This window comes from Artemia franciscana, chromosome 11 (genome assembly GCF_032884065.1).
Source record: "Artemia franciscana chromosome 11, ASM3288406v1, whole genome shotgun sequence".
Classification (NCBI taxonomy): Eukaryota; Metazoa; Arthropoda; class Branchiopoda; order Anostraca; family Artemiidae; genus Artemia; species Artemia franciscana.
Window position 1 is genome coordinate 12,968,129 of NC_088873.1, and position 16,906 is coordinate 12,985,034.

The 16,906-nt window shown below is 36.2% G+C and overlaps 1 protein-coding gene across 1 annotated transcript in view; it reads left to right on the plus strand.

Moving 5' to 3' along the window:
* Positions 1 to 679: 679 nt before the first annotated feature.
* Positions 680 to 16,906, plus strand: part of LOC136032832 (uncharacterized) — a 25,206-nt gene continuing 8,979 nt past the window's right edge. The window contains exons 1-2 of the mRNA XM_065713241.1: positions 680 to 1,230; positions 11,127 to 11,385. Coding sequence (XP_065569313.1) covers positions 850 to 1,230; positions 11,127 to 11,385 — 640 coding nt within the window. The 5' untranslated portion in view covers positions 680 to 849. The remainder of the gene's footprint in view (positions 1,231 to 11,126; positions 11,386 to 16,906) is intronic.

Below are 16,906 nucleotides of genomic sequence, written 5' to 3' on the forward strand. Positions count from 1 at the left end.
TGACATTGTCAACATATGCCTGAATCGTACAATTTTCACCAAAATCCATTTCTAAAAGGTCATTTATGTTGATTAACCATAAAAAAGGAGACAAAATTGATCCTTGCGGACAAGACTTTTCCAACTTCCGGGATACATCTTTTCCATATGATACCGTCCTATCTGATAAAAAACTTTTCACTAATCTTAACAATTGAATTGGGCATTTCTTATCCTTGAGCTTTTTTAAAATACCTGGATGCCATGCATTGTCGAATGCTCCTTTAATGTCAAAAAAAAGACAAAGTGTGAATTTCTTTTCCTCCTTATTTTTCTCAATAACGCTTACCATATTGTCAACTGCATCTATTGTACTTTTACCCTTGCAAAACCCAAATTGTCTTTTAGAAACCCAACAATTATCCAAACTAAGTTTATCTAATCTATTCATAATAATCCGTTCAAAAATTCTTCCGATGTTTGACAACAAGCTAATCGGGCGATAAGAACCGGGGTTACCATCATTAGTTTTCCCTTTTTTAAGAATTACTATAATGTTTGCTTGTTTCCAAAGGACAGGAAAATATGATGCCTTTAGGCAACTATTAAAAAGCTTCAACAAAGTAGGTGATAAAACATTAATATTTTTCTTTATAGTACAATTCATTATACCATCAGGTCCCGGAGCCTTCATGGGTTTAGTATAGAAAAGTTGTCAGTCTAGGCATATACTCCGGCCATTTCATACAAAATCAAACGTGTTACGGTAGAAGTGTATGCCTATTTTGAAAGGTCAGTGACGCATCTTTATTGTATGCAATCTTGCATAGGCAAAGCTATCTTAGATTTTGCTTAATTCTACGTTGTAAAATGTCACAGAATTTTAGACAAACAACGACTAGTTTGAAACAATTTAGTATATCCAAGAACGTAAAGACATTATACTTTATTATTACATGCGGTATTTTATTTATTTATTTGTTAAAAGTTCAGAGAACACAGGACATAACCATGTGTTTATCTTTTGAGAAAATGGTAGCAGAAAAAGTTAATATGGATGATGAGTGCCTTGTCAATTATGTAAAGGGAAGAAGACTCTGCTATCCGTCAGCGTTGCAATATAATTTAACCACTCGAACTGATCGTACAATTGAGCATGTGAGGCCGATAAATTCGCTTCAAAGTTTCCTGCTTGATAAAGACGCTCCCTGGATTGAAGCCCTTATTGCAGTAGAAACTTTTGTGCCAAAGGTATGTAATGATTTTATTAGTAAAGCATCTTTAGCTAATTTGAATATGTCTGGTTACTTGGATACTTGTTTGAAAAAACAATTAGAGACGGGCAAGGATAAAGAAAGGGGGGAGGGCTTTGGGACTATGTCCCTTTTCAATACTTTTAAGCTGTTTGGACTGGTCTTTTAGCATCTTATGTTATTTGCTAACTCACCTATTTTTCTAGTTTTTAATCAGTCATACGTCATAAAATCAATTAAAGTGTACGAGCCTGAATAAAGACCTTCAGCGGTCAGAGTGTGAATTTTTACGGCAATTATTAGTTACTCTGACCTCACTCAAGTTCTTGATATGAGTAATACCGGTTTCTCTGTGTGCATTCGAAGATAATTAGCTTAGTCTCGGTGAGTTAAACTAATATACAGGTATATTTCAATTAAATGTTTAATATATAAAGTTGTTTAGGTATTTAATATAACGAGTTCTGGGTGGCCTGCTTTCAATAATTCTCTGTTGTAGTTTCCACAATTTTGTTTCTAAGGTATTAAATTTTCATTATATTTTGATATATTCTATTATGATTAACTTACCTTACTAAATTTTTACGGTAATTGTTAGTTATTTTGACCAAACTCAAGTTCTTGATATGAGTAAAACCTGTTTCTCTGTCTACACTTGGAGATAATTAACTCAGTCTCAGTGAGATAAACTACTATACAGGTATGTTTCAATTAAATATTTAATATATAGAGTTGTTTCAGTATTTTTTTTTCTCAAGGTTCAATCGGGTTTAATTAAAAAAAAAGGAAATAACTAAACTTAAAAGTACACTGCTCTGTGACAAAACTCACGTTGAAACCCATAAACATAAAAGATTCTTCACTAACACGAAGTACGGCTCCTACTTCACTCTTCGACACAACCAAACGCCTCCTCATTATATAATCTTAACCATAGAGTTCCTCCCTCCCTCCCCGGATGTACAACCACCTCACCTAAATATACTAAAAAAAATCTAAACTTCATCTAATTTAATTTATCTTTCTCTTATTCACTTATTGACCTTTAACTAAATATTTATTTCAATTATTTTTGAAAGACCCGAGGGAGCTCCTACATCTCAGCTTTTTTGGAAACATGTTCCACACTTTAGCACATGCTACATCCGGGGGAAAATCTGAACGTACTGTTGGAGTTCGTCTCACATGAAGGTCAAAGGAGAGCGCGTGTTTCGATTATGTTGTTCAGATATCAACCGAAACAGATTGTGGAAGGGAGAATGGAAGTAAACCGGATAAAAATTTAAAAACAAAAACTGAGCACGACAGACGGTAAAGGGAACCAAGGGACAGATAGTCGTCCACATTTCCAATAATTTTCAATGCACGCTTGTGGATTGAGTCAAGTCTCTTCAGGTGTATATTTAACATAATGAGTTCTGGGCGGCCGGTTTGCCATAATTCTCTGTTGTAGTTTCCATAATTTTGTTTCTAAGGTATTTAAACAGAGTCTGGAGAATTAACAAGAGTTTAAGTGGCGTGGAGACATCAAACTCTGCCGGTTAATAAATATATAAAAGAAGATAAATAAATAGGTAGGTAGGTAGGTAATTTTATTCAAAAGACAATACTATAAACTTTCATTCATCAGCCAAAAAAAAAAAAGGCCGCAATGGTCAGTAAGCATAGCTGACATGAAATACGATCCATTTCTTTAAAATATTTCTCTTACCACCAAAAAGAAAAATAGTAAGATAAAAGAACTTAAACAAAACAAAACAAAAACTAAAAATCAATTTAACAAAATGGGGGGAGATACCCTTCTCTCAATCTAAAACACTCAACATCTCAACATCACTAATTGTTCAGAAGATGGGCCTTGAGGCGACGTTTCAGCTAAGGCAGACTTTCTGATTCCTTAACATGCCATGGGAATGAATTCTAGACAGACGGTCCCATGTATCTGATGACATGAGCCGACCGGGAAGTATTCCGAAATTCATGAACAAGTTTATTTGAATTTCGCGTGTCATAATCATGATAAGAAGAACCCAAGCTAAAAAAAATCATTAAAATATCAGGCCCTAAATTATGTAGACACTGATATACTAAAATACCAATCTGCAAGTCTCTGATTTTTCCAACATCCAAAATATCAAACTTCTTATGTATAGACACAGTGCTAGCGCTTCCAAAATCATAATTTCCTAGATTTCTAATTGCCTTATTCTGTTACACTTGAACTCTCCTATAATTAGACTGAAAGTTACTAACCCAGAATAAACAACCATAATTCATATACGACGCTATTAAAGTATGGTACAGTGACATTAAAACTTTCAATGGAAGCATATTTCTTAGACGCCACAGCATTCCAACTCCCCTTGACACTTTGCAGGAAACTAGGTCCATGTGCGCCTTCCAACTCAGTTTGAAGTCAAGAAGAAACCCGAGGTAACGCGTTTCTCGGACTTGTTTCAAAGAAACACTATTATACTTAATATCCGAAGGTAAATCTTGGGGCTCACCAGTCCTTCTAAACCATATAATTTGTTTTTGAAGCATTAACAGCAAGTTTACTGTGTGTAACAAACTTATGAAGTCCCTTTAAAGCACTGTTTGCTCGGTCTATCAAGTCCGGCAACAATTTGGCAATAACAGTTATATCAGTGGCGCCAGCAAAAGACGTTAAGTAACCAGGGATAAAAAGTCTCATACTATATACATAAATTAAAAATAAAAGAGGACCTAGGACAGAACCTTGGGGCACTCCGCAATTCAATGGGTAAGCCAGTGAAACTTCATTATTTATTGCAACTTTTACACCTCTACCTCGCAAATACGACTAAAACCATCTCAAACACTTATTCTTAATACCTAACTTCGACAATCTATCCAACAAAAATCCAAAATCAACAGTATCAAAAGCTTTCTTAAAATCAATGAATATTATCGTGCTATATTATATAATGAATATAAGCGGCATGCACAGTTGAATGTCTTTTTCTAAATCCAAATTAAATTTCATACAGAAATCCACAATTCGTTAGATGCACATATAGTCTTTTGTGCACTATTTTTTCATATAGCTTTGAAATGATGGGTAGTATTGATATTGGTGTCCAATTTGAAAGGTCACTTAGAGTCCCAGACTTTGGAAGCGGGATGACTTTGGCCATTTCCAGCGAATGGGGAAATTGACCCTCTGCCATTGACAGATTTATCAAAAATACTAGTACTCGAAGAATGTTCGGTAGCACTGATTTTAGAATTTGTAGGTTGAGGCCATCGGTCCCAGCACTGTTTGATTCTATTGAAAAACAATCTTCTCTATTTCTACAGAATCGCAGGGTTCTAATTTCATTTCAAAATCTTCACCTCTTGGGTCTTCAAAAGTAGATTCTTCTATCAGCAACTCCTTGTTCACTGCTGCTTCATTCTGAACAGTTTCACCAATCTTCGAGAAATGATGAGCAAACAAACCACATACTTTGTAAAGATCTCGAACTATTTCGCCACCAACATTTAGGCTACACTGTTGTGGAGCAGGACTACCTCTGATCACTTCATTAATAATTTTCCAAGTGGCTTTCGGGTTTGATACATTTTTCTTAAATTCTTCGCCATAAAAGTGTCTCACTTTCTTTCGTCTTGTAGAGTTAACTATATTACGGTGATCCTTAAACTGCACAGAACTAAATTCATTTGGTTCATTGATGTGTGCTGCATACAAAGCATTTCTTATATCAATCATTCGCTAAAGCTCATCATCAACCCAAGGTTTTCTCGCTACTTTTTTTCTTATTTTCATACTTTTCAGTGGGCATGTCGAGTCATAAAGACCTAGCAGCGTGGTGTTGAACTTTTCAAAAGCCAAAGATGGGTTTTTCTCCCTAAATATACTCTCCCAATTTACAGCACCTAGCTCTTCTGAAAACATTTTAACGTTCCCTGGCATCAGATCTCGAATCTGTATATTACGCTTCAGTACTTGTTTTTTTATGCGAAGTTCTAATCTAGCTAGGACTGGCAGGTGATCAGAGATAGGCGAAATTATAGCGTCTGCACATGTAGTTGTACTTGACGTGACGGAAAAAATATGTTGTCAAGCAAGGTCGCAGAATGCTTAGTGATCCTTTAGGAACTGTGACCACAGGGTATAGATCGTGAGATGACATGAAATTAAAAAAATCAAGATTCATACCAGCTAGTATTTTCAAATCATAATTAAAATCACCCATTATCATAAATTCCAAACCTGAATATCTTACATTCAGCATTAAATCATCAAAACCAGATATAAAACGATCAAATATAGCACTCGGTGGTCAATAAATAATACAAAATAAAAAATTCTTTTTTTCAAATCTAACTTCAACAGAAAAACTTTCAAACTCACCTTCTAGCCAAACCTCAAGATCATCACGCACCTTATACTGTAGAGAGTCCCTTATTGGAAACTCCAGGCCGCCTCTGCCCATTTTTGAACGGTTTTTCCATTCCAAACAATACCCTGGAAAACTATAGAACGAGAGAAGCCTATCCCTACCCAAAAACGTTTCTCATAAAGTAAACAACTGAATAGAATCATTTTCATATATAAACTGAACAATATCATTATAAGGTGACGTAATGTGGCAGTTCCACGTGCACACAAGACACTAATTTATCCTTTTATTAATATCTGCAAATCCATTAATATACGTGCTAAAACGACCCGGTCGAAAACTTAAAGTAGACTGCCCTGCCACAAACTTAGATACTAAATATTTGTCAATATTAAATGGGTCTTGTTCATATCGTTTTTTCTTTATAATTAAATAAAAAAAAACAAGTTTTTTTAAATGAAAGTAAGGAGCGACATTAAAACTTAAAACGAACAGAAATTACTCCGTATAGGAAAGGGGCTTTTCCTCCTCGACACCCTGCTCCTTGCGCTAAAGTTTTTTATTGTTTTAAAAGGTAGAGTTGCGAGAAAGAATCAAACTTTAGCGCAAGGAGCGGGGTGTCGAGGAGGAAAACCCCCTTTCATATACGGAGTAATTTCTGTTCGTTTTAAGTTTTAATGTCGCTCCTTACTTTCATTAAAAAAAAACTTGTTTTTTTTTTATTTAATTTCTGAAAGTTTTTGAATTATTGCATGTCTGATTTTGGCTCTCCGTACATAAATTACTAAAATGAAATTTGCATATTAATTCTTTTTTTGGCTAAATGGCTTTCTCTTAGTTTTGATCATACGATTTTGAGAAATAAGGGGTGGGGAAGGAGGTCTAGTTGCCCTCCAATTTTTCGGTTACTCAAAAAGGCAACTAGATCTTTTAATTTTTAACGAACGTTTTTATTAGTAAAAAAAAAAACGTAACTTAAGAATTAACTTACGTAACAAACGTACATAACTTACGTAACTTACGTTACGTTTTATCCCAATTCTTTAAGAATGACCCCTGAATCAGAAAGGCCGTAGAATAAATAGTTGAAATTATTTAAAAATTTTTTAGCATAAAGAGCGAAGTATTTATCTCCTCCTAAATACCTCGCTCTTTATGCTAAAGTATTTTTAGAACCCTTCATATGCGTAATAATCTCTGTTCGTTTTAAGTTTTAATGCTTCTCCTTACTTTCAATTGAAAATATTTTTCATGTTTATATTTTCATTGTTTTTTTTATAGTAATGCTAGAAAGTCCTGCGCCCTTTTCATTGAATTTCTCTTCCCCCATGAAATACTCCTCCAAGGAAAGATCCTCCCATATAGCCCCCTCCCCTGAACCCCACACCCAAACCAAAAAAATACCCCTGATAACGTTGGTACACTTCCCAGTAACCATTACTGTATGTAAACATTGGTCAAAGTTTGTAACTTGCAGCCCCTCCCCCAGGGACTGTGGGGGGTAAGTCATCCCGAAAGACATAGTTGTTATGGTTTTCGACTATGCGGAACAAAATGGCTATCTCGAAATTTTGATCCGTTGACTTTGGGAAAAAAATGAGCGTGGGAGGGGGCCTAGGTGCCCTCCAATTTTTTTGGTCACTTAAAAAAGGCGCTAGAACTTTTCATTTCCGTTAGAATGAGCCCTCTTGCAACACTCTAGGACCACTTGGTCGATACGATGACCCCTGGGAAAAAAAAACAACAAAAAACAAATAAACACGCACCCGTGATTTGTCTTCTGGCAAAAAATACGAAATTCCACATTTTTGTAGATTGGACCTTGGCATTTTTTCTATAGGGTTCTCTGATATGCTGAATGTGATGGTGTAATTTTCGTTAAGATCCTATGACTTTTAGGGGGTGTTACCCCCTATTTTCCAAAATAAGGCAAATTTTCTCAGGCTCGTAACTTTTGATGACAAAGACTAAATTTGATGAAACTTATATATTTAAAATCAGCATAAAAATTCGATTCTTTGGATATATCTTTTAGTTTTCGTTTTTTAGAGTTTCGTTTACTATTGAGCCGGGTCGCTCCTTACTACAGTTCGTTACCACGAACTGTTTGATCATTTTTTAGATATTTATTCTTTATACTGGTTCATCTCTTTCTCATAAATGTTGGAAAATTGAGGATTATGCTTCAAAAAAATTTCGTGGTTGACTGTTTTAAGGAGCCTAGCATTTGCGATTCTTTTTCTTAATTCACCTTGATTTAAAGATGCCAAATAGAAAACATTTTTGTGCACTTCAGATAATACCACATACGGTCAACGAAATGAATAATTGGTGGATTTTCTACCAATCTAAGTTGTATCACGGAAATATACAATATCTCCAGAGACAATTAATGTCTCTTTTGAATCTTTATTATATTGAATAGCCTATTTTGACCAATGAATTTTAACCTCATTTAAGCTAGTTTTGTTGAATTTCATAGATATTTTGTATTAATAGTGTAACATGAGATTCATAGCCATCAAAGTACCTTACGTTTGTCGGTTTATTGAATTGTAAATCAGCTAAAGATTTTCCACTGAACCCATTCAATATTTTAACTTTATTCTCGCTAACTCCATTGCACTGTGGATTATAGCGGCTACTTTAGATCTTCTTAAAATCAATTTCAGAAAACATCTTCCTTATCTTTATATTGTCAAATTTGAACCATGATCGCTTAAACCAGCCGCAGGCATACCATAATAAGCAATAATATTTTCCCAGAGAGACATTATAGTTTTTTCTGTATTCATAGCGGGTATGCACTTTAATACTAAAAGACTACTAAAAAGGTCCCTTCCGACCAGAATGTGTCGATTCCCAGAGTTTGTAATCGGAAAGGGACCAGCAAGTCTAGTGCCCAGACCAAAAATTGCATTTCAGGGACAATATTCTTCCCAAGTGGTGCTTTGATTTTTCTCATATTAGCTCGGTGACAAAGATCACAATTGTTAACAAATTCTTTGATCGTAGAAGCCGATTTTTTCAAAAATACAGAATTTTCTAACTTTCCACAAAGTCCGCTCAAAATATGCATGAATAACTAAAGCTAAATGTACAGAAGAAAGTTTTAATATACCCGGAATCATGCTCTTAGGTAAAACTGCTTGAATGTTTATTTCTGTGTGCACATTTTGACTCAACCTAAAAGAACCACTTGAAATGTATTCTATTCTATATAAGACTCTGTTGATTAAGACAAGTTCATCAGCAATGGAAATGAGCCATGGGGCTATATTCTTCAATAAGATACTTTTCTCTTCTTGAGGGAGATCAATAAAGTGGAGAACACTATATCTCCCACTAATAGAGCGCTCATTCGGATGCCAAGGTTTTTTTCAGGGCCTTCTGAACCTTTAGACACCAGATTGGAACCTATCAACAATAATTTTTGTATCAGGATCGTATAGTTGCCCCCTGATTAATTCCTCGTCTGCCAACCCTAAATAGTCAACTTTGTGACCACTAAAAATCCCCACTGTCAAAAATTTTGCTTCATCATCAATAAAGGAAAGGGTTTCGCTGTTGCTAACTAGTCCCTGGAATATATTTATAAGTATACAATGGACTATCCATTAACAAGGAGATACGGTACATCTTACTTGTTACTTGATAAGTAGACCTTACTCTGTGTTTTCTTAAATACTCGAGATTTTTAGCCTTAATAAAAATATTGCACTTCCTTCCCCATATGTAATATTGAATTTTGCGAGCTTTTGATGACCTCGTATTGACCACACAGTTCTTTCACAATTGAAAGTTGTTTAGAAAAAAACTTAGAAAAAACGCGGCTGAAGGAATAGAAAATTCCCATTCTTCCATCTGGCTTTTTCTGACATAAAACTACCCCTACACTATTTTCGGAAGAATCCACAAACAGATTAAAATCTTTCTCCAAATCAGCCATATGAACAACGATTTCACTGTCCTTGTTAGTAATTTTTCCCAGTAAGTATAACCAAGCAAATTCTTGTTCTTCTCCCCATTTCCATTCTGTATTCTTCTTTAATAGCTTAGTCTAAGAGGCGATTAAATCTTGAAAATTGAAATGAAAACAACTATAATAGTTAAATAAGCCAAGTTGATACCTAAGCTCCGAAATATTTTCTGATCTTTCAAGTTTTTCAATTGTATCGAACTTCGATACTTGGGGTTGAATTTTATCTTTGGATACTATAAACCCCAAAACTGGCATAGAATCCTTAAACAATAGCGTTTTCGAAGTAGACAATTTGATGTTAAACATTTAATTTTCGTCAATAGATATTCGGAAAAATCCACTACCCATGTCAAACTCACTGTAAAATTTTCCCTTGGATAGATTCTGTAAAATGTCTGTGTTTCTGGGTATTAGAAAAGCTGTATCTTCCATTTTAGCATTAGAAGTACTTAGATCAATTAAAAATCTCGTGTTTTCTTTACTAAGTTGTTCGTTTTTATTTGCACTATGCATGTGAATCAGGAATACCGGAGAAGGAAATTAGGAGGTTTCCTCTTTAATAGAGCCTGGATTTGCTCTTCTTTTCGATTGCTGGAGAAAGAGGCGACGAGTCTCCGAACCATACTGAATGAACTTTGGTCTTTGGTAAAAGATTGGCCAAGTTGGAGGTTAACCGTCCCTGCCCTATGCACCCCCAGGTGCAGGAGATCAGAGTCTCAGCAAGTTTCAGTAGTTTTTTTTAAAGAATTTTGACAAAAAGTTAAACTTTAGCGTAAAGAATGATGAGTTGAGGAGGAGACAGCCTCCCTCAAGTGCAGAATAATTTCTGTTCGCTGCAAGCCTTAATATTGCTCCTTAATTTCAATAAAAAAAAATGTTTTTTTTATTTATTTGGCTTAAAGGTATAACCATGTAGTCACTGCTTCTGAAACTTTCAAAGCAAGTATAATATCTCACAAAAATCAAATACAAACCCATGGAAAATCGAAGCTCTAACTGTCTTAACTCAGCGTTAAGTATTTGTGGCCAACACACAAAAAAAACCATTATACTTCAACTCTCCCGCATTTTTAAGAGCATCATTTATACCAACAGGTGAGGATAGAGGGACTCAATTTTTTTTTCTTTTACCCAACATTTTTGGCCAGTGATACTATTTCAGTTTTAAGATCATTAACTTTATCGACCCCTAAAACTTTTTTTTTTATCTCAAAGCACTCCAAAAGAAAAAGCAACCGTTGAACTCCAAAGTCTAGAGTCTTAACCTAATACCTCTATGAGATAGGTCTCAAAGGGATTTTCATGTTCCAGAAAGGACAGAGGCTTTCCTTGGAACATGGTGCACTAAATGGTGTAATATTCTCCACAACAACGCAAAATATTTTTGGCAAATGGTTCTAACTTATTTTTAATATTATTAATTTTATCGACCCCTATAACTTTTTTGTGTCAAATCATAAAGAAAAAGCAACTGTTGACCTCCTAGGTTTAGTCTAAACCTAATACCTCAACGACATAGATCTCATAAAGATTTTCATATTCCAGAGAGGACAGAGGAATTTCTTGGAATGTGGTGCACTAGATGGTGTAACATTCTCCACAACACTACATCTGGAAAGATTTTTAAACTGGACAGGTATACTCATAGAAGCCGATGATCGCTTCTATTCTGACTTGCAGCATGTCCACCGCAGAGCTTATGGAGTTCACGCCTGCGTAAGTTGTGAACCCCACCCGTCAGTGGCACTTTTTAAGCCATCTCCAATTTATATTGCTATGACACTACATGGACATAATGTTACAAGTAAGTTAAAGAAGTAAAGAAGAAGTAAATAGGAAGTAAAGAGGAAAGCAAAGTTGATGTAACCTATTTATTAAGATTTTAAGAGAAAGTGGATGAATAGGATATTGACATTTTGTCTCTCTCTCTCTCTCTCTCTCTCTCTCTCTCTCTCTCTCTCTCTCTCTCTCTCTCTCTCTCTCTCTCTCCCTCTCTCTCTCTCTCTCCCTCTCTCTCTCTCTCTCCCCTCTCTCTCTCTCCTCTCTCCCCTCTCCTCTCTCTCTCTCTCTCTCTCCCCTCTCTCTCTCCCCTCTCTCTCTCTCTCCCCTCTCTCTCTCCCCTCTCTCTCTCCCCTCTCTCTCTCTCTCCCTCTCTCTTTCTCTCCCCTCTCTCTCTCCCCCTCTCTCTCTCCTCTCTCTCTCTCTCTCTCTCTCTCTCTCTCTCTCTCTCCCTCTCTCTCTCCTCTCTCTCTCCCTCTCTCTCTCTCCCTCTCTCTCTCTCCCTCTCTCTCTCTCTCTCTCTCTCTCCCCTCTCTCTCTCCCCTCTCTCTCTCTCCCCTCTCTCTCTCTCCTCTCTCTCTCCCCTCTCTCTCTCTCTCTCTCCCCTCTCTCTCTCCCCTCTCTCTCTCTCCCCTCTCTCTCTCTCTCTCTCTCTCCCTCTCTCTCTCTCTCCCTCTCTCCCCTCTCTCTCTCTCTCTCTCTCTCTCTCTCTCCCTCTCTCTCTCTCCCTCTCTCTCTCTCCCCTCTCTCTCTCTCCCCTCTCTCTCTCCCTCTCTCTCTCTCCCTCTCTCCCTCTCCCCTCTCTCTCTCCCCTCTCTCTCTCTCTCCCTCTCTCTCTCTCCCCTCTCTCTCTCCCTCTCTCTCTCCCTCTCTCTCCTCTCTCCCTCTCTCTCTCTCCCCTCTCTCTCTCTCCCCTCTCTCTCCCCTCTCTCTCTACCCCTCTCTCTCTCTCCCCTCTCTCTCTCTCCATTTTTTTCGGAACAAGCCAACGCTTATAAAATTTATATGCATTATGGAATCAAATTAAGACTTTTTAAAGCAATTCATATCAAATCAATTTTTGTAAGTAATTTTTATTCTTTGATTCGTGAAATGACACCTAATAATGAAATGTTTCAAAAATTTTCTATTTAGCCGGGTTTTTTTTTAACAATGCAGTAAAAGTAGATCACAAAACTTTTATTTAAAAACTTTTATGAAAAATTTATTACTGAAAAATTGAATTGTTTATTACTTAAAATTAACTCTTTTATTGAAATTTTGTAAATTGTAATTATTATTCTTGGTTATAATTTTGCACTTTTGTACAAAACTTATAACTTCTTCCCAATTTTCTCTTTCTTGAAGGTTACCATCAACTTAAATCACAAACCAGAGTTTATAGAAAGGTTCATTTAGCAATTTGTTTTATGTTTGAGGTAGTTGGATCTTGATTCTATAATTTTTCACATCCTTCAGAAGCTCCCGAATTTTAATCCATAAACGGAATATGTTATACTCGTAAATTTGAATTGAATTGAATTAAACATTATTAAACAAATAAAACACTACACAATTAATCATTTTACAAGTAGCCGTCCAGAAAAATAAAGCTCTAAGGACAAACAGCTACAACAATCAATATCGATAAGTGCTATTAAATACCTCAAAAAGCGTATATATACAATAATAACACATAAAATAAATGTAAAAATCAATCTCACGTCAAAAAATTCAATAAATAAAAATAAAGCACATAAAATATGTATTCTCATCCTCCCCTCCCAATAAATACTGCTTTAATCTTTTCTTAAATTGCTGTAGAAGTGCAGACGCCATAATTCTCGCCAGAAGCACATTCCAAACACTTGGTCCCAAATAGCAAATCAAGGATCCTGCCCGAGTGCTCTGCCTATGCTCAATCACAAAGTTATCCACATTTCTAGTACTATACTCATGTAAGAAATTATTACTCTTATAAAAATGAGGAAAAATATCTAGGCATATATCATTCCCACACTGATATACAAAAATTGCAGCCTGGTAATCCCTGAGCTGTACGACATTCATCACATTTAACTTTCTATAGCATGTCTCTGTATCATTAAAAACTTTCACATATTCACCAAATTACTCTCATCTCTATTTTGTAAAATTTAGACACGTTTGTAATTAGAGTAGAAATTACTAGCCTATACAAAACAACCATATAAGATATAAGGACTAACTATTGCATGATATAAAAGAAGTAAAATTTTATTCGGAAGAAATTTTTTAAACGACAAATAATTCCAACTCTTCTAGCCACTTTAGTAGCAACTAAAACGCTGTGTCGTTTCCAAAATAATTACAAGGAGTAAGGAGCGACCCGGCTCAATAGTAACCAAAACTCTAAAAAATGGAATTTTGATACCAGTAGCTATATCAAAAGAATCGCATTTTAATGCTGGTTTTAAATATATAAGTTTCATCAAGTTTAGTCTTACCCATCAAAAGTTACGAGCCTGAGAAAATTTGCGTTATTTTAGAAAATAGGGGGAAACACCCCCTAAAAGTCATAGAATCTTAACGAAAATCACACCATCAGATTCAGCGTATCAGAGAACCCTATTGTAGAAGTTTCGAGCTCCTATCTACAAAAATGTGGAATTTTGCATTTTTTGCCAGAAGGCAGATCACGGATGCGTGTTTATGTTTTTTTTTTTTTTTTTTCCCCAGGGGTGATCGTATCGACCCAGTTGTCCTAGAATGTTGCAAGAGGGCTCATTCTAACGGAAATGAAAAGTTCTAGTGCCCTTTTTAAGTGACCAAAAAAATTGGAGGGCACCTAGGCCCCTCCACGCTACTTATTTTCCCAAAGTCAACGGATCAAAATTCTGAGATAGCCATTTTATTCAACGTAGTCGAAAAACCTTATAACTATGTCTTGGGGACGACTTACTCCCCCACAGTCCCCGTTGGAGGGGCAACAAGTTACAAACTTTGACCTGTGCTTACATATAGTAATGGTTATTGGGAAGTATACAGGCGTTTTCAGGAGGATTTTTTTGGTTGGGGGGAGGGGTTGAGAAGAGGGGGATATGCTGGGGGAACTTTCCATCGAGAATTTGTCATGGGAAAAGAAAACTTCCATGAAGGGAGAGCGGGATTTACTAGCATTATTTAAAAAAAAAATAAATAAATGTGAAAAAGCTTTTTCAGCTTGAAGTAAGGAACAGCAATAAAACTTAAAACAAACAGAAATTATTACCCATATAAGGGGCTCACCTCCTTATGATACCTAGCTCTTTACGCTAAAGTATTTTTAGTAATTTCAACTATTTATTCTACGGCTTTTGTGATTCAGGGGTCATTCTTAATGAATTGGGATAAAATTTAAGCTTTAGTGTAAAGAGCGAGGTACTGACGATGGGGCGAATCCCCTCATATATGTAATAAAAACATGAGAATACAAAAGTTCTTTACGTAAGCTAATTTATAAGCTACGTAAATCTTTTACCAATAAAAAGATTCGTAAAAAATTAAAAGTTCTAGTTGCCTTTTTAATTAACCAAAAAATCGGAGGGCAACTAAGCTTCGCCCCGCTCTTTTTTTCTCAAAATCATTCGATCAAAATTATGAGAAAGCCATTTAGCCCCCCCCCCCCCAAAAAAAAATATTCAAATTTCGTTTTGATTATTCCTCTGCGGAGAGCCAAAATCAAAACATGCATTGATTCAAAAACGTTCAGAAATTAAATACAAAAAAACAAGTTTTTTCAACTGAAAGTAAGGAGTGACATCAAAACTTAAAACGCACAGAAATTACTTCGTATATGAAAGAGGCTGCTTCCTCATCAACGCCCCGCTCTTTACGCTAAAGTTTGACTCTTTCTCTCAATTCTTCTTTCTAAAACAGTAAAAAACTTTAGCGTAAAGAGCGGGGCGTTGATGAGGAAGCAGCCTCTTTCATATACGAAGTAATTTCCGTGCGTTTTAAGTTTTGATGTCACTCCTTACTTCAGTTGAAAAAACTTGTTTTTTTGTATTTATCAAAATAAAAACCCAGGTATCGTACACAATTCACTTGATTCAATGGTTTCTCAACTTAATAAAATTGTTCCACCAAGACCAATCGTGTTCCAACTCTAGTGTACACATAAAATTAGTTTTACTCGCATTTCCTGATCAAACAGTTCGTGATAACGAATCAAGGAGGCACACTCGTGCCTCTATAAAGAGGCGCCCCACGACAATGTTAAGCGATCTTCGGTTCCAGTGGTCGCAGAGGGATGGGAGGGATGCATTTCGTAGCCCGAGCTCCAACTAAGAAACCTGCAAAATTTCATCCCCCTCCAACTTTTCCTTCATGGGGAAAATATGGCCGAAAGTTTCGACCCGTCAACCCCAGCCCCCCTTTAACGTTGTCCGATCGGGCTGAAATTCACAAGTTAAGGTCCCCTAGGGCCCAGGAGCTTATCCGCGAAATTTCAGCTCGATCCGATAACTCCTTCCCTGTTTTCCAGAAACCACGCATAGCCACTTAAATTCATTTTCTTTTTTTTCTAGACGCCTACAGGTCACATCCGACATCAGATCTGGGTTTACGAAGACTCATTCGATGCGGAATTCTCCGAGTAATTTTCCTGGAAAGTTTCGTAGGAAAATCTTAACCCCCCGAAAGTTTCGACCCCCCAACCCCCCCCCCCCCTTTTAACGTTGTCCGATCGGACTGAAATTCACAAGTTAAGGTCCCCTACGGCCCAGGAGCTTATCCGCAAAATTTCAGCTCGATCCGATAACTCCTTCCCTGTTTTCCAGAAACCACGCATTAGCTACTTAATTACGCATTTCTCTCCATAAGAGCCCATGTTAATTTGAAATTTTTAAAAGTTATTGAGAAGTTATATTTACACACATGCAAGTGATTAGCTCAGTCGGTAGAGCGTGGGACTTTTAATCCTTGGGTCAAGGGTTCAAGTCCCTTACGGGCGGTTTTTTTTCACAACATCAAAAAAAAATTGATAACACCTGGACAGCTTATCATTTGAGAGATAACAGAATATTAGCTTCTTATGAGCAAAAGAAACATTTCGGTCATTCTATCTATTTTTTTTTTCTATTTTATACAATGATTTAAAAGGGGGGGGGGGTTCCTCTCTTAATTCCTGTACGAGGAGTACAGGAATTATTAAATTACATCCACCATGGATTGTAGAAAAACGTACAGAATTAATATGAAAAAAATTAAACCTGTACAAAAGAGTCTTTAAAAGCGGGGGGTTTGCCTCTCCTAATAGTCTTCTTATAGTCCTAATAGTCTAATAGTCCCATGTTAATTTTGAAATTCTTAAAAGTTACGAATATCAACATTCAAGTATATCAAAATAATCAGCTCGGCACGGCGAGAATGACTGCAAGCATCATAAGAATCCAGCTCCATTCCAGAAATGCACGAGTTGACTGGAGCTGTAAGATACATGTCCAAAAGAACTGACTTTTGACCCTGTTGGGGACTTTGTAACTGGGGCAATCCTCAGCGATGTCCGAAATAAGTGTGATATAAATGTGCTTTAAGTATATATTTTA